Source organism: Macaca thibetana, chromosome 5 (genome assembly GCF_024542745.1).
Source record: "Macaca thibetana thibetana isolate TM-01 chromosome 5, ASM2454274v1, whole genome shotgun sequence".
NCBI classification, from domain to species: domain Eukaryota; kingdom Metazoa; phylum Chordata; class Mammalia; order Primates; family Cercopithecidae; genus Macaca; species Macaca thibetana.
The window spans coordinates 7,229,804-7,253,447 of record NC_065582.1 but is presented as its reverse complement, the minus strand read 5'-3'; the positions used below and the strand labels follow the sequence as shown (position 1 = coordinate 7,253,447).

General features: G+C 40.9%; 1 protein-coding gene across 1 annotated transcript in view; it reads left to right on the top strand.

The window, feature by feature from the left end:
- TENM3 (teneurin transmembrane protein 3) overlaps nt 1-23,644 on the top strand; it is a 2,279,939-nt gene that overhangs the window by 2,232,813 nt on the left and 23,482 nt on the right. Inside the window, exons 28-30 of the mRNA XM_050789940.1 lie at nt 3,225-3,457; nt 4,872-5,026; nt 5,804-6,678. Coding sequence (XP_050645897.1) covers nt 3,225-3,457; nt 4,872-5,026; nt 5,804-6,678 — 1,263 coding nt within the window. The remainder of the gene's footprint in view (nt 1-3,224; nt 3,458-4,871; nt 5,027-5,803; nt 6,679-23,644) is intronic.

Below are 23,644 nucleotides of genomic sequence, written 5' to 3'. Positions count from 1 at the left end.
CACTGCCACCAGTCTGTCAACTAGAAATACCCAGACTCACTTTTTTTTCCTTTTAGTACTTCCATGCTGATCCCTCTTTTCATTTAGGAGAGGCCAGCACCTAACAACCAGCTCTAATTTACCATGCCGGCCTGCGCTGCTGGGAACTTGTCAACGTCTCATTTCCTCCCATCCTGTGCGGAATATTTCCAGAGGCTCATTCTCTTCTCTAGGGCCACAGAGACTCCCTCACATTTGTTCTTCTGGACAACAGAGTTGCATCCAAAAGCGCAGCTTTCGTTTGTCCGACATTCTTAAAGCCATTGACATCTGTTGCTTGATGGAGAAATGTCTATGTCTTCTAGGAAGGAGATGCTTCAGGACAGGAAATAAGCAAATATAAGCACCACTTTGGGCATTCTCTTATTACTTCCCCATTAGAATAAAACTGATGACAAAGGCAAGCTTATATGACTTGAATGTCCATTCGTTTTTGCACCAAGAAAATTCATGTCCCATAGCTAAGAGGATGCCACCACCACTGAAGCTGCCACCTCGAAAATCGGTTTGTTTTTTCCCAAAATGAAGGCATCCCAAGGAAGTGTGTATGGCTCATTTACCATGAGTGAATCATCACTGTTCGTCATTACTCTCTAAACAATTTAAAGTGGGTATTTTAAGATGAGTCTTCATTACTTTAATAGTTTAGGATATTATAAACTGCTGTTAATAACAGCAGAAGTAAGAAAACAAATTTAAATTTAGCCAAGTTTAGGTTTAACAAATTTAAACCTAAACCAGGTTTAAACCCAGTTTTTTTTTCTTTTAATGTTTTCAGAAACAACTCATACTTTCGTTAATTCTTGTATTCCTGCACTTTCTAAGGTTATAAGGCAAAAGACATGGCACTGTAAGAAGAGACGGGGCAAAGGCGATTATAAGGACGGTTAATTCTTAGTGAGTATGTAGTATGCGCTAGGCCCTGTTCTAAGGATCTTACATATATTAGTTCATGTAATCCTCCCAGCATCCTATGAAATAGGTATTATTATCATCACCTTTATAGGTAAGGAACCTGAGGCACAGATAAGTTAGCCAACTTGCCCAGATCATGCATTTAGTGTTAGTGATGAAGTTAGGCTTTAAACCCAGTCTCTCTGGTACAGAGTTCATACTCAAAGATACACACTGATAAGAAAAAAAATACGTGTGTATGTATACACATGAGTGTATGCATACCATGTACACAGCTGTTCACAGTTAACTGTATATTCAGGGAGGTAGGAAAGACTAAAGGGACCTCTCCAATGTCATGTCTTTCAAAGTAGACTTAGTTTGGTGGAGTTGCAACTCTGTCACCAATTATATATACCTGAAAGACCAGCTCTGGCAACATTAGACTATTTATAGAAAGGAAAAAAAAAAACCTCTGTAAAATTGCTCTGAATGTTATATTGATATGTAACTCTTCACTTCTTACAAAGTAATAAACTACCACATTAAGGGATGCAATATGTGTTGCTGCATTTAAAATTTTAGGCATCAACTTAGGAAAATGATATAATAACACTTAGCATAGCAAGTTGATCATTTGGCATAACCCAGTTGTTCTGAAATGTTTTTCTTGCATAATGACTTGCATCTTTCTGAGTTCTTCATCTTTTTACCATTTCACACACATTTACACACTCAAGACCTCTTGCTCTAGTCTGTCTTTTGTCACTCAAAGATATTAAAGTCTGGAAAGGAGATCCCAGAGCTGAAGGTATTCAAGCCTTTGTATGTCTTTGTGTTTCTCTGTACACTAACATCACAGCCTAAGAGCTCTTCAGCGCTCCACAAGGCCTCTGCAGACTCCATGTGTGATCTCCTCTCCTCCTCTAACAACATGAGAAACACTTCAACAATTTTAAGAATAGACTCTTTTACAGAAATGATAAAGTACATCTACTCAGCACTTAGAAGGAAAATCATTAAGTAGTGAAAATGTTTTATTAGAACCCAACTTCATTAGTAATGAGGAAACTACTGCATCACTATTTGAATAAAAATATTCATATAGGTAGATTTCTTCTAAATATTTTAGATGTTCACAAATAAATGGAAGCAAGCATATAACTCTGTGTGTGTGTGTGTGTGTGTGTGTGTGTGTGTGTGTGTGTCTGGCTGCTTGTGGAAAGAGGGAGAGGAAGAGAGAGAATGAGAATTAATTAGTATAACTAAGTTCGTCATCAGAAGATCAATGGAGTTTGATAGATTCCCATCATGTTGACATCTTGGTTGGAACACCAAATCATGTAAATTATTTTTCAGATTTTTTTCAGAAAGCAATCTTGGCACATGTACAAGATTACATTAATTTTAAGAATGTGGCGTTGAGTGTTTGTAAGGATATTAGCTTTTTAATTCCAATAATATGTCATAATTTGTCCCCTCTTTGATAGTGTTGGGCTTACCATTTTTTACAAGTAATGGGACATAAAATGTTTTACATTTGCATTTCTTTATATTTATAAAATTGAGGCACTACATTTTGTATGTCACTAAATTCATAGGCAGGTTTCAGAGCAGCTCAGTATATGAACTTTAGAAAGAAAACTGAAGGATCCAGCATCCTAGCTCACTGCCACAGGCCACCAGATGAGACTCCCCCGTACACTTGAATGACCTCATTTTAATATTTAACCCCATCGGACAAACATTGGCACTTTTCTGGATTATGATAGAGCAACCGAGACAGATAAAGTGCTCATTTCTTCAAGGGGAGGGTGTTTAGTTTGAAAGGATAATACCCTATGGCGAGGTATGAGTGGAATCAGTAGGGTATTGTACTTCTAGGAAAATTTGATGGAGACATCCTTCGCCTGGAATAAACTTTATGTCCCTCATTCAGGGGCATTTTTTAATGGCTTTGCATTGAGCAAAAAAGATTTAGAGAATTTTTTTCTTTGTTTTAGGCTAGACACATGGTGCCTTTTAAAGGTAATATTTTTAAGATGACTGTTAGTCAATTGTTGAATCCTCAGCATCAGGCAAGGAAGACAAACAGTAATATCAGAGAAATCCTACCTGTGAGCATATTCTTTTAAGTCATTATTAAATAGACAGTACTATTCATGTCTCATCTTTGATCATGGATTCCAGACTAGAATCAGTTTCTCATGATCTGTTTTATTTTGCTTTTAATTTCCCTCTGTGTATTAGGAGTAACTCCCTTTGATGTTTATGTATGATCCTTTTCACAGCAGCAACCCAGCTCATAGATACTACCTTGCAACGGATCCAGTCACAGGAGATCTGTACGTTTCTGACACAAACACCCGCAGAATTTATCGCCCAAAGTCACTTACAGGGGCAAAAGACTTGACTAAAAATGCAGAAGTCGTCGCAGGAACCGGGGAGCAGTGCCTTCCGTTTGACGAGGCGAGATGTGGGGATGGAGGGAAGGCCGTGGAAGCCACACTCATGAGTCCCAAAGGTACTGGCAGTTGGCGATTTGAGGATTTCTTTTTATTTATTTGAAAAAAAAAAAAAAGGTAGAAAATCCATTTAGTGCCTTCTCATGTTTAATGCTGAGTCTAACTTTTTACCTTTGACAGTGTTCTGAAAAGCTGTTTCACATCTAGGGTTTTTAAAAGCCATGTAGCATGAAACTGCTAGAATCCTAACTTGGTTTTACAGTAAATATTAGGTTCTTGGCATTCTTTATTATCATACCCTTTTTTCAGCTCTTCAAAGAATGAAGCAACTACTCTATATAATTCAGGTCACATCCTGTTAAACTTCAAGGAAGTATCCAAATTCTTTCATAGTCCTGGAATTTCTTTGTCATGAATGAGTCCCAGGCTTCTTTAAAAACCATCACTAAGCAACCCTGCGAGCCCTCACCCTCTTTGGACCTGTTCAACTTTTGTTTCTATGCCATGGGAAAAAATCCTTGCTGCGAGGAATTTTTGGAGGTAACAAGGGCTAAAAAATTCTTCGTGATAAAGGCTTTTAAACCAGGCAGGACTGACTCCTTGCTCATGTATTATGCCACTCAATACAATGTTTCTGGTTTGGGGCCTTTATTTTTTTCATGATAGCTACTGACTATTATGTGAACAAGGACTGGAAAAAGGATCTGTACTGAATTATTCATCATAGAAAATTTCATTGTAACAGGGTCAACAAAACACTAACCTTGACTTAGATCTATTTTTGTTAGAAGAATATGGTTGCTGTAAGTTAGCTGGAATGGAATTTGAAGCTGGTTCTATAATTTATAGACCACAACATTATATAATCATTATAATTTATATTTGGAACATACAGGTATTACCTGTGTGATTCATATACTCACAGGAGATTCTGACAAAATTGGATTATTTCCTTACTGAATCTTTTTCTTTTTCTTTTTCTTTTTTTTTTTTTTTTTTTTTTGGTCACCCAGGCTGGAGTACAATGGCATGATCTCGGCTCACTGCAACCTCTGCCTCCCGGGTTCAAGCCATTCTTCTGCCTCAGCCTTCTGAATAGTTGGGACTACAGGCTCACGCTGCCACACCCAGTTATTTTTTTGTATTTTTTAGTAGAGACGGGGTTTCACCATATTGCCCAGGCTGGTCTCAAATACCTGAGCTCAGGCAGTCTGCCTGTCTCAGCCTCCCAAAGTGCTAGGATGGCAGGCGTGAGCCCCCATGTCCTGCCTCCTTACTGAATTTTTAATTTATTTGTATTATAAATAACTATGCTGGTTTTTTTCTAATGTGTTTGCAATCTGCAGCCCTACCTGCTACCTGTCACCGATGTCGTCACTGGGGTTAAATAATTGAGTTTAATAATGGGCCTAATAGTTAATCAAAAGTAACCATTTTTGAAAAAGTACTAATACCTGCTTCTCTCAAATACAGGAATGGCAATTGATAAGAATGGATTAATCTACTTTGTTGATGGAACCATGATTAGGAAAGTCGACCAAAATGGAATCATATCAACTCTCCTGGGCTCTAACGATTTGACTTCAGCCAGACCTTTAACCTGTGACACCAGCATGCACATCAGCCAGGTGATCAACACTGAGCTGGCTCGTTTGTTTCTCCTCTGGGTGACTTGACTGATTCAGTCAGTAGACTGTGATGGCACCATAGGAAACTGCATGTATCATGTGTTGCAGTGGTTCTGATAGGGCAGTTCCATCTACATGTATCACAGGAGCTAATAAAAAGTTATTTTCTTGTGTCATTCTGCATTTGATGAATTCAGTGGGATACAGAACAGTTATCACTAAGAAATGCTAAGCATTTGTAATAAAATACCAGTAAAGTAGCAGCATGCAGATATTCTAAAAAGAACCAAACAGCTTAAATCTCTAATCTTTGATTGCATGAGCTCCTTGAGTAGTAGAGAGAACCCACTATGATTAGTCCCAAGGGACTTATATTTAGAATTGGAAAGTTTACTGTTAGGCTGATTGAAAACACAATAGAACACGAATCTATTCATAACCTAGAAAGCCCCAACATTTGGTGGTTATTGCTGCCATAGGAACACGTGTGTTCATAACTCATTGGTATCTGTTGACTCACTACTTAGAGGCTTATTTGCTATTTGCCTATAACTAGCAAATCTTACTGTGGGCTGAATTTTAAAAGAAAGTGTTATTTCTTATATTTATCTTCATTCATTACTTTTTGGTTTATTTTACTGAGGCCATTGAAAAAACTATTACAAAACAGTTTATCTCAGATTAATGCCAATTTCCCTGAATGGTCTAATTTACTCTTCTGGCGAATTAACTGTAGTGCAGTAACTGACTAACCAGGCCATTTCTTTTTTTGTTTAGGTACGTCTGGAATGGCCCACTGACCTAGCCATTAACCCTATGGATAACTCCATTTATGTCCTGGATAATAATGTAGTTTTACAGATCACTGAAAATCGTCAGGTTCGCATTGCTGCTGGGCGGCCCATGCACTGTCAGGTTCCTGGAGTGGAATATCCCGTGGGGAAGCACGCAGTGCAGACAACACTGGAATCAGCTACTGCCATTGCTGTGTCCTACAGTGGGGTCCTGTACATTACTGAAACTGATGAGAAGAAAATTAACCGGATAAGGCAGGTCACAACAGATGGGGAAATCTCCTTAGTGGCCGGAATACCTTCAGAGTGTGACTGCAAAAATGATGCCAACTGTGACTGTTACCAGAGTGGAGATGGCTATGCCAAGGATGCCAAACTCAATGCCCCATCCTCCCTGGCTGCTTCTCCAGATGGTACACTGTATATTGCAGATCTAGGGAATATCCGGATCCGGGCTGTGTCAAAGAATAAGCCTTTACTTAACTCTATGAACTTTTATGAAGTTGCATCTCCAACTGATCAAGAACTCTACATCTTTGACATCAATGGTACTCACCAATATACTGTAAGTTTAGTCACTGGTGATTACCTGTACAATTTTAGCTACAGCAATGACAATGATATTACTGCTGTGACGGACAGCAATGGCAACACCCTTAGAATTAGACGGGACCCAAATCGCATGCCAGTTCGAGTGGTGTCTCCCGATAACCAAGTGATATGGTTGACGATAGGAACAAATGGATGTTTGAAAAGCATGACTGCTCAAGGACTAGAATTAGTTTTGTTTACTTACCATGGCAATAGTGGCCTTTTAGCCACTAAAAGCGATGAAACTGGATGGACAACTTTTTTTGAGTAAGTATATGAAAATTCTACTCTGATTATAAAATACTGTGATACAATAATATCATCTATAATAACAATATAATCTTAAGGGCTGAAGGATTCCATGTCTTTGAGAGCCTAGAGCTTCTATAGTTTTTGGATCCTGGCTGGGCATGGTGGCTCATTCCTGTAGTCTCAGCTCCTGGGGAGGCTGAGACGGGAGGATTGCTTGAGCCCAGGAGTTCGAGGCCACAGTGAGCTATGACTGTGCCACTGCAGTCCAGGCTGAGTGACAGAGCCAGAACGTATCTCTAAAGAAAAAAAAATTAGATTCCTCTTTCTGAGAAAGAAGACAAAATTGCAAGATACAAAGTTAGATGCAGGGCCTTGGAAAGGGGAGGGACCATGTGAGGGAGAAGCCCAAAGCTTAAGTTTCAGTTGGCTTCATGGTAAATTTACCTTTACTTAAGGATTAACATCTTGCTTCAAACAGACCTAGCATCTTAGCAGCAAACCTTCTGAGAAGCATCCTGCAGCTGTGGTTTGGGGCATAAAGCCTTTGGCTCTAGGTTTGCCCACCTGATAATGCTGGCTGTATCAGGAGCTTGCATTGAAGAAAAACTTCTAAAACATTTACAGTGAACTTTGCTGATTACATAAAAGGGCTTAAGTTCTTGTAATCAGTTACCGGAGAAACTATACTGTGCCTCAAAGAACCTTACAACTAAGTGAAGTCAGGAATTGCCATTTGTTGCCTGAAAGCATGTGAAGAGGTCGGAGGCTCATTCAGCCAGGGTGTTGCAATAGATAGCGTGGAGTGGTGGCCCGGGCACTGTGCTGTCTGAACAGTCACATCTCGGGAGTCACTGAGAGTGAAGGGAGAGTCAGCCGTTGTGTATGTTATGGCATGTATAAACGCGTTCTCAATTGCTTGTTCATTTGACTCAGCTGTGCAAGCCATGAGGTGAAATGAGATGTGCAGGGATGGCATGTTGACAAATGCAAAATAGTCTTTGAAATGAATCCTGAGTTCCTTAGTGTGATTTTCACCATGATATGCTGAAGCAAAAGTATTTCTTTCTGTAGGAGCACACCTCTAAAATTATAATAAAAGTCATAGAAAAAAATGACTCAATATACAAATACTTTCTGTACAACTTTTCTGGAATGTATCTTATACATAAAGCTTAGTTCTCCTGTAGCTTGAATTGCTTTTCTTTTTCGACAGATTCCCTTTTAATAAAATGAATGTTACCCAGCAGCATGATTTTGTCAGAGGAACAAACCTTTTCAATTGAATTACATTAAAATTCTGTGCTTAGCATTCCTTTTGCTCATTTTAGTATCGCAATAGGAAAGGAATAAATTGGAAGTTAATGGAAAGCACTTCCTTTGCACTGTTTTCAAAGTGATAGCAGGCTGGACTGCCAACGAGGCAAAAAAGAGCAGAGGAAAAGTGCTGCCATCAGATGAGACTGGGCAGGAGAGCTGCTCTGATTATAAGATCTTCAGGAGACAGTGGCGGCATTGGTAGGGTTTCAGTTTAGTTGAAAGCAGGGGAAACAGAGAGAAATAAGTTTTTAGTAGAGTCTACTACTCAGACCCTGCTCTCTGGGCCGTTTTTGAATGTGTCCTTACTCGTTCCCAGGAGTTCATCGTACGGGTTAGTGCGGACACTTGAACTTCCTGCAGTAGACATAGGGCTTTGCTTATGGCCTACAAATGCATTTTAATCAAGTTTGGAAAATTAGAGAAATGTCACTGGTGGCGCTAATGTGGGATAGTATAAACCAGTTTGGATTTTTTTACCTTTTAAAGAAATGATAGTGCAAAAAAGAAGATGCATTTCTCTATGAACACATAACCTCCAAGAATTTCAGACTTAGGAATCAGCAGACTGGCTGAAGTAGGGGTTAGGTTGGCAAGCCAATCTTGTTTATAATGGGAAAACAGTATTTTAAAGAATGAAAGGTTTTAATTAATTAAAACACATCAAAATCACGTTTTCACCGATACTGACTCATTACATTTCTTATTTAAAGTATATCTATTAAATCTTAGAGCTAGATAAATTGCTGTCAGGGCAACTAAACTATTCCAAAAAGCATTATTAAAATATCTTACCAAATATCACCCTCACAATTTTATATATATGATACATATAAAATTAACTTTTCTAATAAAATTAACAGAAATACTATTTTTAAAAACCAGTGTTTTGTTAATTTTCCTTATAAGCTGTCTACAGCAAAGACGACTAAAAAATGTCTAAGAAACCTTTATGCACTTTTCAAAATAATGTGTTAAAAAAGAGCACTTTAACCCAAGGAATTCAGAATTATCATGTCAGAATGACAAACGATCATTTTTTTCTTCCCATACATTCTTGTAATTTGGCTGTGAAAGAGCAAAGGCCCGGCCTCTCCTAAGGGTCCGAAACTTTAAAACACATTCAAAAGGAAATGCACAAAAAGAAAAGGGTGGGGGGAGGTGTCATTATCAGGCCGCCCCTGCAGCAGCCCTGTCTGTGTTCAGACACAGCAGCACGTATCGTCTGTGTAAGTTGGAGATTGTTAATGGGCAAACTCAACCCCTGTCGCTACTCATCAGAGCCTTGACAACAGAGTTTCTGCTGTTTGTCTCCTGACCTGGTGGTGCGGTGGGATGTGAGCATCCTAATAGAGGCAGCGGGGGGCCTCTGAGTCCCTGTCGGAATGCCTTTGTTTTTGTAGTTATTGGTGAACTGGCCTACTCCCAGAATATTAGTACGTATCTGTAATATTTCCCTTCATTTTTTAGAGTGCCACGCGTCTATGTGTCTACTTTAGACCTTACAAAGGGTAGCCAGTAAGTTCACAAAGAAGGGATTTGACAGGTTTGACAATGTCCGGAGTGTTACCAAAACCACAACGAGACTGTGAAAAAAAATTGCCACCCCCCCACTGAAAAACACCTGTTTTCTATGACTTTCATGACACCAGTCCCTTGAGCTCTGATAACATGCTCTATATTCATCTTCCTGCACAAATACCTTGCACAGAAAAGTTAAACTTTTCAGCTCAAATTCCCATTTGTATATGGCCAGCTTTCTAACTAGCCTGGTGTTTAAAAAGCCTTGAGATTAAAGCTTTTGTAGGATAGAAACAGATGGAAGAAGATCTGGAATCAATAAATTTGCCTACTGATAAAAATATACTTGTCATAGTTCCTTCCAAAGAAATTTTAAAAGAGAATTAGTTCCAATTACTTACCTTACATGTTTTTCTTTTATTTTTTTCTTGGTACAAACTTTAGTGTACCATTAACATGTCACAGTATTGGTATAAGTACAAAATGAAATGTAGAAGTATTTCATAAAATGCAAACTTTCATTGTCTTTGTGGCTCCCACCACTCCTGGAATGTTGCCGTGCATATAGAACTCTCCCAGTAGCTATTTGTTGAATTAAGAAATAGAAGAATAAATCAAAGATGTAGACAGGTCAGTGTTTCTTTGCCGAGAAGAGTCTGGTAGAACCAAAAGCTGGCATTTGCCAAGGCTCCACTGAGAGAATACCTATAAATGCTCTTTGGCGTTCTAAGTTAGTTCACACCTCCGTACCAATAGTGAATGTTGAAAATGTTAACATTAGCCATTTTTGTTACTGATTTTTAAAAATATTTACCCAAAATGGCATGTTTGCTCACTGTATTTTGCTTTATGAAATAAGGACTTCCTCAGTTGATCTTGTTAGTCCGATAATTAAACAAAAAAAAACTTCCTGTTGATAGCACTTACTTCTGAAATGTTGGTGGTAAGCACAGAAAACTTATCCCATGCAAATACAGTTAAAGGATATTATTGTATCTGGTATCAGAAAGGATTCTAGGAGAAGAAAGCCTGATTCCTGATAAGTTGTTATCACCAGTAAAGTAGATAGGGTGATTCTTCAGGGTACACAGATGGGTTTCTTTAGCATGATAACTGTCATTTTGAAAACTAGAGATATCACCTGCTATTTGGCAGCAGTTTCTCTCCATGTTACTTGTAATTATTATGTCCCTATTGTGATTCATTAGAGAAGTGGCCAATATTTTTAGGCATGCTACTGGATGGTATGGTGGGAAGACTACATTAGGTATCAGATGGTTTCTAACTCAGCTTTGAAATCAGAGTTAGACTAATATGTTTCATGAGCTAAATATTCATTACTGACTGAGTAAACCATCTTGGCTCTGACCTCCTGTTCCATTGACTTGCTGGCCCGTGGAAAGGACCCCAACTAGCTAACAGGGTCCCCTTGTGTGAAGACACCGTGTCTTCAGTTAGTATTAGGGACTGCTTCATGCTGCTCTTCATACCACTTTAAACAATGGCCACACACAATGATTCCTTAGCCAGAGTAATTCCAGGGAAACTAAAAAGATCTCACCTGCTAAATATTTATTATTTAAAAAGTGTATGCCCCAAAAGAAACCACGGTTCTTACACTCAAATGCACAAAGAAAGGAAATCCAGTGTGTTGAACTGGGGAATAGAATAAGTTATTTAATAGTAAATGGCATTTCACAGTTCTCTGCTTGCTTACCCACATCAAATACAAACCGTTTGGGCATATCTAGAGGCTCTTCTCTCTGGTTAAAGAAGACAACATGAAAAACTATGAATTCTGGCCAATATGTACATGCACACCAGCAGGTTAGTGACTTTTTTTTTAAATCTTGGGACTTTGAATATTTGGAGCTCTGTATTTGTGGAGCTGACTCTGTGATCTTTTGTGAGCTATATTCAGATTCACAGAGCAAATCAATGAGTTTCAGCTTTTACACATTTATGTAGGTATATATGGGTCTCCGGCTTCTCATTTGGGGGGTTTATTGTCCCTCATTCAAGCTTTGCAATTTCAGAATGAGCTTCTGAACCATTTCTTTTTAATGAACTTAACTCAGTGCCCATGGCAAACGCACGCCTCCCACTGACATCCGTTCTCATGCTGTAGGAGTGCCTCAGAGAAGGGATCCCCAAAGAGGAAAGACAGGCGGTGTGAACAGCGCATGTGCTACACCTAAGCCTATTTCAAGTTCAAAATTGTATACCAAAAGCACAAATAACGCAGGAAAACGCAATGATAATTATTCATTAATTAGAAAAGATATCATTAATTAGAAAAGATATGCCCATTCTTGTTGACACTGAATCCTGTTTAAACAGCCTGGCTGCGGTGCCATGCTGTGTTCTCCTTACAGAAGTGACCACGGTAATCGCTTCTAATGTTAGAAGAACTATAGAGGTATCAGCTGGGCGCGGTGGCTCACGCCTGTAATCCCAGCACTCTGGGAGGCTGAGGCGGGCGGATCACATGAGGTCAGGAGTTCGAGACCAGCCTGGCCAACATGGTGAAACCCTGTCTCTACTAGAAATATAAAAATTAGCCGGGCGTGGTGTCGCTCGCCCGTAATCGCAGCTACTCAGGAGGCTGAGGCACGAGAATCGCTTGAACCCAGGAGGCGGAGGTTGCAGTGAGCCAAGATCAGGCCACTGCACTCCAGCCTGGGTGAAAAGAGGGAGGCTCCATCTCAAAAAAAAAAAAAAAGAAGAAGAAGAAGAATTATACAGGTGTCTTCCACAGGACAAAACTGAGAGGATATCCTTTCCTTTGACAGGCATTTGCCATCCAGCCCTAAAAAGTCAAACACTGAAACCATGCATCATTGTTATTTCTGCCAAAAACTGCATTAAAAACTGAGCAGCCCACTTTATAGATACACACACACTTATACACACACACTTACACACATACACACACTTATACACACACTCATCCACACACATAAAAATGGTGCTCAGCCACCTGCTTTATTTTCCTTTTCCTTTTTCTTTCTTCATGGAAGAAAACATTTAGGAGTTTAAGAATGATTTGTAAGAGATTTTATCAGCAGATCACTTAAAATCATGGGAAAATTGATAGAATTTTAAATATTTGATTTAGTAGAATAGTTTATTTTTATTTTTGCTGTTTTGTTTAATTGCTTAATAATTTTGCTTTAAATTATTAACCAAAACATGTATTTCCAGGGACATCAATAAAAAAAATGCATAGGCAAATTTCTAAAGTGGCTGCTGGACATTTCAAGCATTAACCTGAACACTATTAAGGCAATGCTTTTATTAATACTTGATCTATTCCAGTTCCCTTCAGCAGTGTAGTTTTTAAAAACCGTTAGTTCTGCCCAGGTTTCAAAGGAGACAAGGAACTGGGGAAATAGTACGTTATTCAGATTACTCAAAAAATTACACAAAAAATAAGTCAGATATTCTCAGTTCATCAGCTGTGTCCCTGGAGTGTGTTGATAGTTGCAAGGTTGAATTAACTCCTTCAGGGCGTTCCATCTGGCAAATCAATGTTCCACATGTGCTAACTTGTTCCATAATGGCTCTAGAGTAAATGCAGCTTCCACAAGTGTCCAGTTTCCTCTTTAAACTCATTATGCAACTGTCTAGATTAGACAGATGATTTGATGGCCTCATATCCGTGTGCATCATCAGCTTCCCTTACACAGTGATTATCAGGTGATTTACCCTAACACTAAGCTGTGTACACCAGCCATTTAAAATGATTGATAATAAAGCAAGAAGTGTACACATGGACGATGATTGCAAGAGAACATTTCATGTTTTACAATCACAGAACTGAAGATTGACAATTGGGTGTTTTCTAGAGACTTTCCAGCATCTGTGGCTCATTCCTCTGACATCAAAATAAAATCAATGCCAGCAGCTCTCACTCCTGGATTCTGTAACTCCTTAGCCTCCCAGGAAGGTGTTCAACACAGAGAAAGTCCTTGGCCTGTGTTTCAGGATCCTAGAGTGGTGTCAGAATATCTTGAGGCTGCAAACGCAGAACCAGCGTGGACACTGCACTACTCTTTGGAGCTCTGTCCAAGTTGGGGAAGGCAGTCTATGAAGGAGATAGGATGGTTGGGGATACGATCCACATGCTTCAAGTCACTCTAATCCCTCACTTAGCAACACTGTCCTTCCCCACCCCATCATCACCACTGCCACTTCTTGTAAACACACATACTGACACACTTCAAAAAAGATTTCCTAGACTTCAAGTTCATCCCAAAGTTTGGTGAATCTATGGTTCTTCAAGAGAGACCCCCACAACTTCTGAAAATATTGATGTAAAGAAATACTCCTTTGTAGAGCTTTCTAAAAACTACTTTTTGTTCTCTTTAAGTGTATTTTAAGAGTGTAGGTCTGATATAACTTTAGATTTTCCCATGACTGGGCTTTTTAATAAAAAACAGTGTATAAAAAGCAAAGGCTGAAAAACTTAGTGTATTTTAAAGTCGTTAATTGATTAAGCATTTAATGAATGTAAGTCAAGCATCAGCTAGAAGAAAGACCTCATTCTGTTTCAAACTCTAGAAAAGAAAAGATGGGGCTGGGCACAGTGGCTCATGCCTGTAATCCCAGCACTTTGGGAGGCCGAGGTGGGCGGATCACGAGGTCAGGAGATCGAGACCATCCTGGCTAACACGGTGAAACCCCGTCTCTACTAAAAATACAAAAAATCAGCCGGGCGTGGTGGCAGGCGCCTGTAGTCCCAGCTACTCGGGAGGCTGAGACAAGAGAATGGCCTGAACCCAGGAGGTGGAGCTTGCAGTGAGCCAAGATCATGCCACTGCACTCCAGCCTGGGCAACAGAGCGAGACTCTGTCTCAAAAAAAAAAAAAAAAGAAAGAAACGATGGAACCAAGTTCTAATAAAGGCAAGCATAAGCCTTGCCAAAATTAGAAGAAAGTACTGATTTATAGAGGATGATGTTTTTAAGCTAGGTCAGTTAGCGTTATAGTAATAAAAGAAAGGTTACAGGAATGTTATATCTGGAGGAGCACAATGTGAGTATCTAAATGCATCCGACTATTCCTAGAGAAGTCAAAAAATATTCAGGATGACTAAACCTCAAACCTTTAAACCCTCAAGGAAGGTCAGAATGGGTTTATGCAGTGGTTATTTATAATTTAGAGCTAGTGAGAAAGGTTATGCCCAGGAATTTATCTTCATGTTCATATCTGTGTATGCATATCCAATGAAAGATTAGTTCATTCACCCATTACTAATTTAATAAAGATTTCTAGTTTTTTCACTTAATTTTTAAAGTGTACCTCATTCTCCTTAACACAACAATTAACCACAAGCATAGTTAATCCCGTATGGGACTGGTCCAGGCAACATGAGCCTCTGAGAGGCACCGTTTCCAAAAGCAGCTATGCCACCTAAAAGAAAATGAAAGCCTTTTCCGTGCTACATTGCAAAAGCAAACAGATTGACAAATTATTAAATTATTTCAAGACTCTTAGGCTTTGATAAGGTGGGAAGTTTTCTGTGCTTTTTGATCATCAAGCATTTCCTATTTAGCCCCTAATTTCCTGGTTTTCATTTATTCACTCATGCGCTCATTCATTCAATAGGAATTTATTATGTGCCAGGTACTGGCCTTAGGTGCTGGAGAATGCAGAGCTAGATGACACATTCCCTGCTTTCAAGGAGCTCAGAGTCCACTGGGAGAGAAAGACAAGTAAACAGTGATAAGAAGGGTAAGTGCTAAGATAGTTGTTCGACAGGCCGTGCAAGTACAGAGGAAGAGCATCTAAATCCGATTGAGAATTGGGGACAGGATGTGGCAAGAAAAACTTACCAAGGGAGGTAATTTTTAAGATCAGTGTTGCAAGTTGTGAATAAAGGCTACCCAGAAGAGAGAGAAAGAGACTTCTAGGCCAGAGGAAAGCATTTACCCAGGAGCAGAACGTGCCAGGCTTTGGAAAGAACACACAGCTCAGAATGACAGGAGCATCGAATGTGTGTGGGGAGGAGGGAGATGAAACCAGGGAAGGAGATGCTGCCTCTGCCCAAGCAGAGCTTGCACCGCTAAGAGCTGGACTGTGGTGGATCTTCCCTCCGGGGTAGGCGGATCTCTATTCAAGGAGTTTAACGGGGACAGCAACACAGCCAGTCTGGTGACAATGTAAGGATAGATTTAAGGTAGAAAAGTAGGGTAGGAAAGGAAAGTTAGGAGGCAGTTTAGGTCAGTCAGCTCATTAGGAAATGAAATGTAACTTGCTGTCTGAATGTAAGAGGTAAGGGAGAAAGGGGATCAAGGATGAGTTTCTGTTTTCCCAACTTAGGTGACTAGCGGATATGGAGATACAGGGAAGAATTGTGCATTGATCAACAAAAGATGAGTTCAGATTTGTAAATTATGACTTTGAGAGTACCGTAGCACAGTCTAGCATGTGATTAAAAAAAAAATGTCTGATTGGAACTTAGGAGAGGACAGTTCCAAATATGTGGACACGAGAGCTATTGAGAGAGCCGAAGCTATGAGCGTGAATCAAATCATATTGAAAGGGAGCGTAGAAGATCTGGGTACAAGTGGAAAAAAAAGGTGTAAATATGTGAGTTTACAGACTGGAGTTTCCTGTGGCTTCATAATAAAAGACAACAACTGTGTTAATACTCAAGGATCCACTTTCTCCTACTGGATGCTCTGTCCCTCATTTTTTGAAATCTTCCAATCTGTATCTTCCCTTGTATTTTCAATCACTTTCTGTATTTGATCTTCTTTCTTTGCTCCTTAACTGCCCAAATGTGGTCATTCCGTTGCCTCCCCTTACTTCTTGCACTTTGCACAATGTTCATGTTCTCTCTTAAAGCTTGTGAGTAGGTAACATCTTAGTCTCCATATTGTCTCATCTTAGACTCTTTTTCCTTCCCCTTCCTCTTTACTCACCTCCGTTTTCCAAGTCGTTGACACTCATAAGATGAAACTAGAAACCTGGGTTCCCGTCCCGATTGTGTCGCTTACTCCTAACTGCATGACTGGGAGAGTCAGAGCACCTCTCTGGATTTTCTTGTCCTCACCTGTAACATAAAAGACTCCTTAGTAATTAAAAATCACTTCCTATTCAAAAGAAAATATGTGATTCTACCATTTCTTTCCACCTTCTTATAGGCCCCTATCAAGGTGTATTCCAAAAGAAACAGCACTTGACAAAAATTACCATGTTCCCTCTGCTAAAACAGTTATGCATATTGCATCTCAGTCACACTAGTATCTTATGTGTTAATGTTGGTGGTAGAAATAGCAATTTATAGTAAATAAATAGAATTTTCTCTTTCCAAATGGGCACCTACTTTTTAAAAATCTTTCCCACTTACTAGAAGCTTCCCACAGCCCTCCTTGTCCTCGCTCACTGCCAGGGTGTGGGTCTATGTACGGCTGAACAAGCACCAGGATACAAGGAGAACAAAAGAGAAGGAGGAGTTTTTCCTCTGAGCACTTCCAGACCCATGGAATAAATCCAGGAGGATGAGGGCATGCACAGTTCTGCTTTACAGATTCTTTGGAGCAAAAATTTTCCTTGCCATCAGCCGTCTAGGAGGTCTCCATTTCAAGACCGGATTGCTAAACAAATAAGCGTATCCTACCCATGTCAGCCTTCCTCACTCAATAAACAATTTAAAAAAGAAAAAAAAAAAAAAGACTGGCTTAAACATGAATCCTCTCTTAATGATGGCTAACCCAGAATCCTTCGAATCCCTACGGGAACTAATTCTGGAATGCCCTGACTTGGATGCCTTTGTCTCAAGGCCTGCGAATTTCAGCGCTGAGCGTTACCACTTTGTCAGTTCTCCATGATGTGGTAATGACTATGAAAGGAAAGAGGCATTGGGTCACTATTTTTGAATTTGATCCTTGAAGAAAATGTCATTTCTGTGACCATCTATCACTATGCTCAGTGTTCAAAAGGGCTGGACCAGAGAGGAGTGGGGGAGGCTCTGCCCTTGTCTACATGCCTCTGAACTCATGTTAGCTGGGGTGTTTGAAAAAAAAAAAAAAAAAGAATAGCAGCTTGACTGCAGACTGCTACCCTTTCTGGTTTTATGGAGCAAAGCGCGGGTCAGAGTTCACCCCATCAGCCAGACCTCCTAATTAAATGCAGCAGCAACAAAGAAATCCACATTGGGGTTACCCACCCCCACCCCATACAATTCTCACCCCTTTCTCATCAGGACCCCCTTAGCCCCGAGACCAGACTCACGTAAAGTAATACTGTCTTTTTCTTCTTTCGCATTTTCCCTGCCATTTTTGATGACAGGTAGGTAGCAGGCAGCGGAGAATCAGGTGGTGCCATGATGTGGCGTAGGCGACTGCTCTACTTCCCTTGGTGATAGAAGCATTTTCTATCCAGAACCTGATTTTTGAGGATTTCTTACTACCTTGCTACAAATTACGATTTGTCTATGAGATAATGGTTAAAATACATAAACCACAGGTTCCTTCTCAGAAGACTTACATGTAAAATCTTTTGATGTTGCTTTCGCAAATCACATTATTGCCATTAAGATTCCGCATCAGCCCGCCGTTCCACGTTCGCTGTTTGTGCACATGTCCCTCCTCAGAAAGGAGGATCCAGGAGTGATTTATGCCTACATGCTTAGTCATGACAGGGTTAGTCATTGTGTTCCACTTTACCTCAACAACAGATAAGAGGCTGTTACAAATTAGCGTTGTGGGAAAAGCACTGTGGTCACTGGTGACAAGATGGAGGGATTGTTTGTTTTTGTTGTTGTTGGCTGTTAAACTATGGAAGGAAATTTGAACCTAAGCAACTCTATTAGATTCTCCCTCTGTGTAAAGTGTGTGTGTGTGTGTTTGTGGGGGTGTGTATGTGTATTATACACACACGTACACTACACATACTACATATACACATCACACACATATACATTATAGTGAGAGTGGGAGAAAGATGGGTTAATTAAGTCCTTCATGTGAGTTCTTACTGGGATCCAAGTCTGAAAGCAAACCCATGGAACCCACTAAGCAGCTCTGAAAGCAGGCTAGTTCTGGGATGGCCCTGAGGAAGATCCCGGGGAAGGCCCACTCATAAGGAAACTTGAACATTTATCCCATCTGGAGGCTTTCTGAATGAGCCCAAACCAATATCTGCTGCTGTCTTGCCTGCCCAGAACAGGCTTGGTTTTGACCAGAGAAAGCAGTCACATTTCACTGCCTCTCATCCCGGCTTCCCTAGGTGAAAATGACAGAGGTGTGGGGAGGGCATTGCCGCCAGTATATATGTAACGACATAGGCTGGTCTCGTCTTTGAGTCAGGCCACCTCAGGGTCAGGCTGAATTCCGAACCAACACTCCACAGAAGGGACAAAGAGCACGTCACTCCGCAGACTAGCCCGCCCCCAGAGTTAGAATGACTTCTCTGCCCCGGCGTAGGCGCTGCTCTAAAGCTGTGCTCTCATTGACACATATTTTTCTCAAAAGCAGAAGATAATTTTAAAAACATAACCTTTGGTTAAAGAAGCCATTTTATGGGGAAGACGATAAATATTCCCGTTGTCAAGTTGTAAAGAAAGTTTTCGAGAACTGCAAATGGTTTCCACGTGAATAAATTTGCAGTATCAATAGGCTGTTGATATTGGGTTGGTAACAGTCCAAATCAGTTGATTTTACTCTCTGTTGAGCATCTACTGAAGATGTTTAAGTAGAAAGGTATTATAATCATGGTGTTTCAAAAGATTGATTTGGTATCAGTGCATATGGGAAGAGGCAGATAGACCCATTTTAAAAGTCTAGGGCAGCTCTGGGAATAGAAAGATAAATATCTGAGAGACATTACCAAGCAAAAGGAAAACGTTAGGAGCTTCACATCTGCAAGGGGCAGAGAGAAAGAAAATGTCATGTCAGGTTGAATGTAGCATTCTCAGCTGAGAATGACTGAGGCTGCTATTCTCTGAGGCGTTTGTCGATAATCCCATTACTTAGGAAACTTAAAAATATACCACAAAAACTAAAACAGCAAGTCTAGGCAAACATGCAATCCAAATTAAAGACGAACAAGTAGATAAACCTCAGATAAGGGCATCCCATCAGTGAAAGCGCGGTAGGTCACGGAGAGCCTGAGGACGTCTGTCCTTTCCAGCGAGAGTCCTTTGTAAAGGGGGGCCAGGCAGGAGCAGGATGGCATGTGCTGTGTGTTATGAATTTGAAACCATGAGGCTAAGGCCAGAGGAATGCAATGGAGGGCATGAAGTTGATGTACTATTCAAATTCCCTGGAGCCTATTGCATTGTACATTCAAAAAGCTAATAAAAGAAAACTGCCTCTCAAATGTACAAGCTGGGCAGGGTTAGTTCACCACTAAGGCCAAGCAACATTCAATTGAGCCACACAGTTGCAAATAAGCAGAGAATCTGCCCAGAGGCATATCTAGTAGTTGGAAAGGGCTTTTGAAGACCTGGAGTCAGAGCGATTCAGAGGCTAGGCGGCCATTCGTTGGTGCACTGGTTTCCCTTCGTCAAGCTAAGGAAGAGTTAGCCTGATGCTTATGGGAGCACCTGCCAGTCGTCTTGGAAGACTTACTTTCTTTCACTCCCTTAGTCAGAGTCCCCGGGTCACTTTTTTAATGTCTTTCCTTTGTCTTGTTTTCATTTCTGTTGACATAGGTGCTAATCTGTGAAAAAGTTTTTACTCATCCACACTGAAAGGAAAAAAAAAATGATGTGGAGAATGTTTTAGAAAGCTTTATTCATTGCTTTTAAAGAACAGTCCTAGGCCGGGCGCGGTGGCTCGTGCCTATAATCCCAGCACTTTGGGAGGCCGAGGCGGGTGGATCACGAGGTAGGGAGTTTGAGACCAGCCTGGCCAAGATGGTGAAACCCGTCTCTACTAAAAATACAAAAACGAAAAAAACTTACCACAGTGGTGGGCGCCTGTAATCCCAGTTACTCTGGAAGCTGAGGCAGGAGAATCACTTAAACCTTGGAGGCAGAGGTTGCAGTGAGCCAAGATCGTGCCACTGCACTCTAGCCTGGGCAACAGCACAAGACTCTGTCTCAAAAAAAATAAATAAATATATACGTAAATAAAGAACAGTCCTTTTGGCCGGGTGTGGTGGCTCCCTCCTGTAATCGCAATACTTTGGGAGGCCAAGGCGGGTGGATCACCTGAGGTCAGGAGTTTAAGACTAGCCTGACCAATATGGTGAAATCCCTTATCTACTAAAAATACAAAATGACCTGGGCGTGGTGGCGGGGGCCTGTAATCCCAGCTACTTGGGAGGCTGAGGGAGGAGGATTGCTTGGACCCGAGAGGCAGAGGTTGCAGTGAGCCGAGTGTCACTGCATTCCACCCTGGGCAACAGAGTGAGACTTGTCTCACAAAAAATAATAATAATAATAATAATAAACAGTTCTTTTGAAAGTACTCACCCTGAAGGTAGGTCCCGCCTCTCTGTGATATGTTTAAATGGCCTTATTTATGAAACGATGGGAGTAACAGGTAGTAGTTTTTAATTTAAAAACCTTGTGTTGATCCCTGATTTTTTTTCGTGGTTTGTAAAATTGGCAAGTCAGGGAGCCACTCTCACCCCCACCTTAGGTTCCTCATGAAAACCTCGCTTTCTTTAAACCTTCTTCAGCACCTCATGTTCTCCAGTGAGGAGATCCACCCAAGGCTCCCTTCCAGTATGACTCTGTGCTGCCTACTGTGCCTCAGCCGGGCCCCTGCACCCCCTGACACCTTCCTCCGCAGCCCTCCTAGCCCCACCCGAGCCCCCCGCCGACTGCCTGATCCCACGTCTGTTCTGGGGCCTGGCCTGGTCCCCACCTGGGTGCAGCTCTTCCCCAGCTAAGCCAGCATGAACACATCTCCCCTTCTGCTCACTCTGGTGAACGGTAGCCTCACAGGACCCTCATTTTTCATAGTTAAATTGTCACGTATGTGACCTCTGCTCACCCAGACTTCTCTTTGTTTTCACAATATCCTCATACTTTAGCTCGCACAGAAAGGCTGTTCTGAAACTGTTGGGTGCCGGGTTACATAGGAGCTCTGAGGACCCTGACACCGGAGCAGCCTTCCTTGTGCAAACACTTCAGCCCTGTTAGTGCCTGCACTTAGGTTCAACTACTCCTTGGAAGGCACAAATTCAGAACTTCCAGGGCTAACCTGTTAAGCTGGGCCACTAAGATCCCAGCTTAACCCTCTGTCATTCTAACTGTACCACCTGCAAAGGTTACTTGTATATTTATTTCCCAAAGAACCAAAGGCTAATAGGTGAGAGTCTGAACGCTCGGCTTCCTGGGCTGTATCTCCCTGTGCGCAGGGTCCTGTGATACAGAATGCCTGCCCAGCAGGGAACGGAACGTGTGGCAAAGCCAATGAAATAGCAAAGTTAGAGGTTGCAGAAATGCTTTCTACAGGAGAAAGGTGAAGTCTCTGCTTCAGATTGAATGAGGCTAGAAAATATAAACCAGCAAAAGGGTCAAAAAAGGGCAGAGGAGAATGAATCAGCAAGCTGCTTGCAGGCGGTGCCATCTATATACAGCCAGAGTTCCCAGCTTTAAATCAGGCACTGTGATCTGCAGGAGGGCTAATGGGCCTGGGGTCAGCTGCACAAAAGTTCCAGTGACGGTCCAGTCAAGAGACAGAGTGAGAGCCAGATCAAGTCAGCTACCCGCCTCATATTTTCATTTTCCATCTCCGAAAGGGGGGAAAATAGTACAATACAGAATTCTCCTGTGTAGAGGCATTCAAAAGGGCGTTATTTTTTTTAACCCAATAGCACGTTCTTCACATCATACTATGAGATGTGTAATGTGCTGCAAGACTTATACCAAATGTAACGACAGAACTTTAGGCTGGTTTTGTCAATAATTCTGTAACTCTGCGCTGCTTGCTCCATAAATAAACCAGTGCATGTTTGTTTCTTCAAGAGCAGTAATTTCTTCAAAAAAGTGATGACAGCAATAAACTCTGTTGGATTTCTTCCATTTATGCCTTCCTTTGCTAGGGGCATTTGGGTTGGCGGGGAGGACATCTTCAGCTCTGCCTTTTGTGAGTCTGAACAATGATTGCACTTAATGGTGCATTTGCTTCCTCTGCGTCTCCATCCCTGGCTTCTCCCTCCTGAGTGCCCGTTCCTGCCGCTGGCTGAGCAGCGTGGCAGGTTGTCAGATCACGTCAGTCAAACCCATGATCTGACCGATACTGTCCCCACGGAATTAATAGGATCAGTTCATCACCTGGCACTGAACAGACCTCTGTCCCTCGCCTTCCTCCTCTCTTTCTTCCCTCTTTCTACTGTAACATTGTCCTGGCGGAGCCTTCTCTGTCTTTTCCACCTAGAATCTTCTCCTAATGACCAATCACATTTTTCAAAATGAATGTTTCACTAAAAACTCCCTATTTCATAAACAAGTGAAATTGGAAAAAAAAAAAGGAAAGAAAAAAAACACTTCTCTATCCCTTTATTCCAAAATATCACCTAAGTACCTTTTTTACACGTCACTCCTGTGTTGCCCCATGTTTTCACCTATGATTGTGATCCCCTGTCACTCTGTTCCTCCCCTGGTAACCTGTCTCTCTCTAACAGTGTTGTTTCTCTGTTAGTTCTGTGTCTGGGCTTATTTTAAGGAGGATGTTGATTCAGGTCTCCATCTCACTGGGAACTTTCAGTTAGTGAAGGAGTCTTAGAATCAATCTGAAATCCTTTAGTGTATTGTGGTCCCCAGGAAACCCCTAATTTCTCATCCAGAATTTTGCATTTTTTTTTCTTTCTTCAGACGACACTGTCATTTTTGAAATTTTCTCTGGTGCTGCCACAAATATAAAAGTCACAGAAATTCAATTCTTCAGTCAAATGTTGCTTCTGTGATGCATATTTATGAGCACAGAACAGCTTTTAAAAATGTATTTTAACACTCAAATTATAAGTTCCTCTTGTATTTGTCTGCTAAAAAGAGTAAGCGTGTAATAAAAAACAAATAATCATTAAATGTCAGGAAAGATTGCATCTCATTTCAGTGAACACAGTAAATCGTCATGCAAGATATCCCCCATTCTTGCAACATCACTGTAGACAGAATGGGTTATCATCACCACTGCCAGCATTCAAGCTCTAATTTACCATTATGAAGTATGTCAATCACT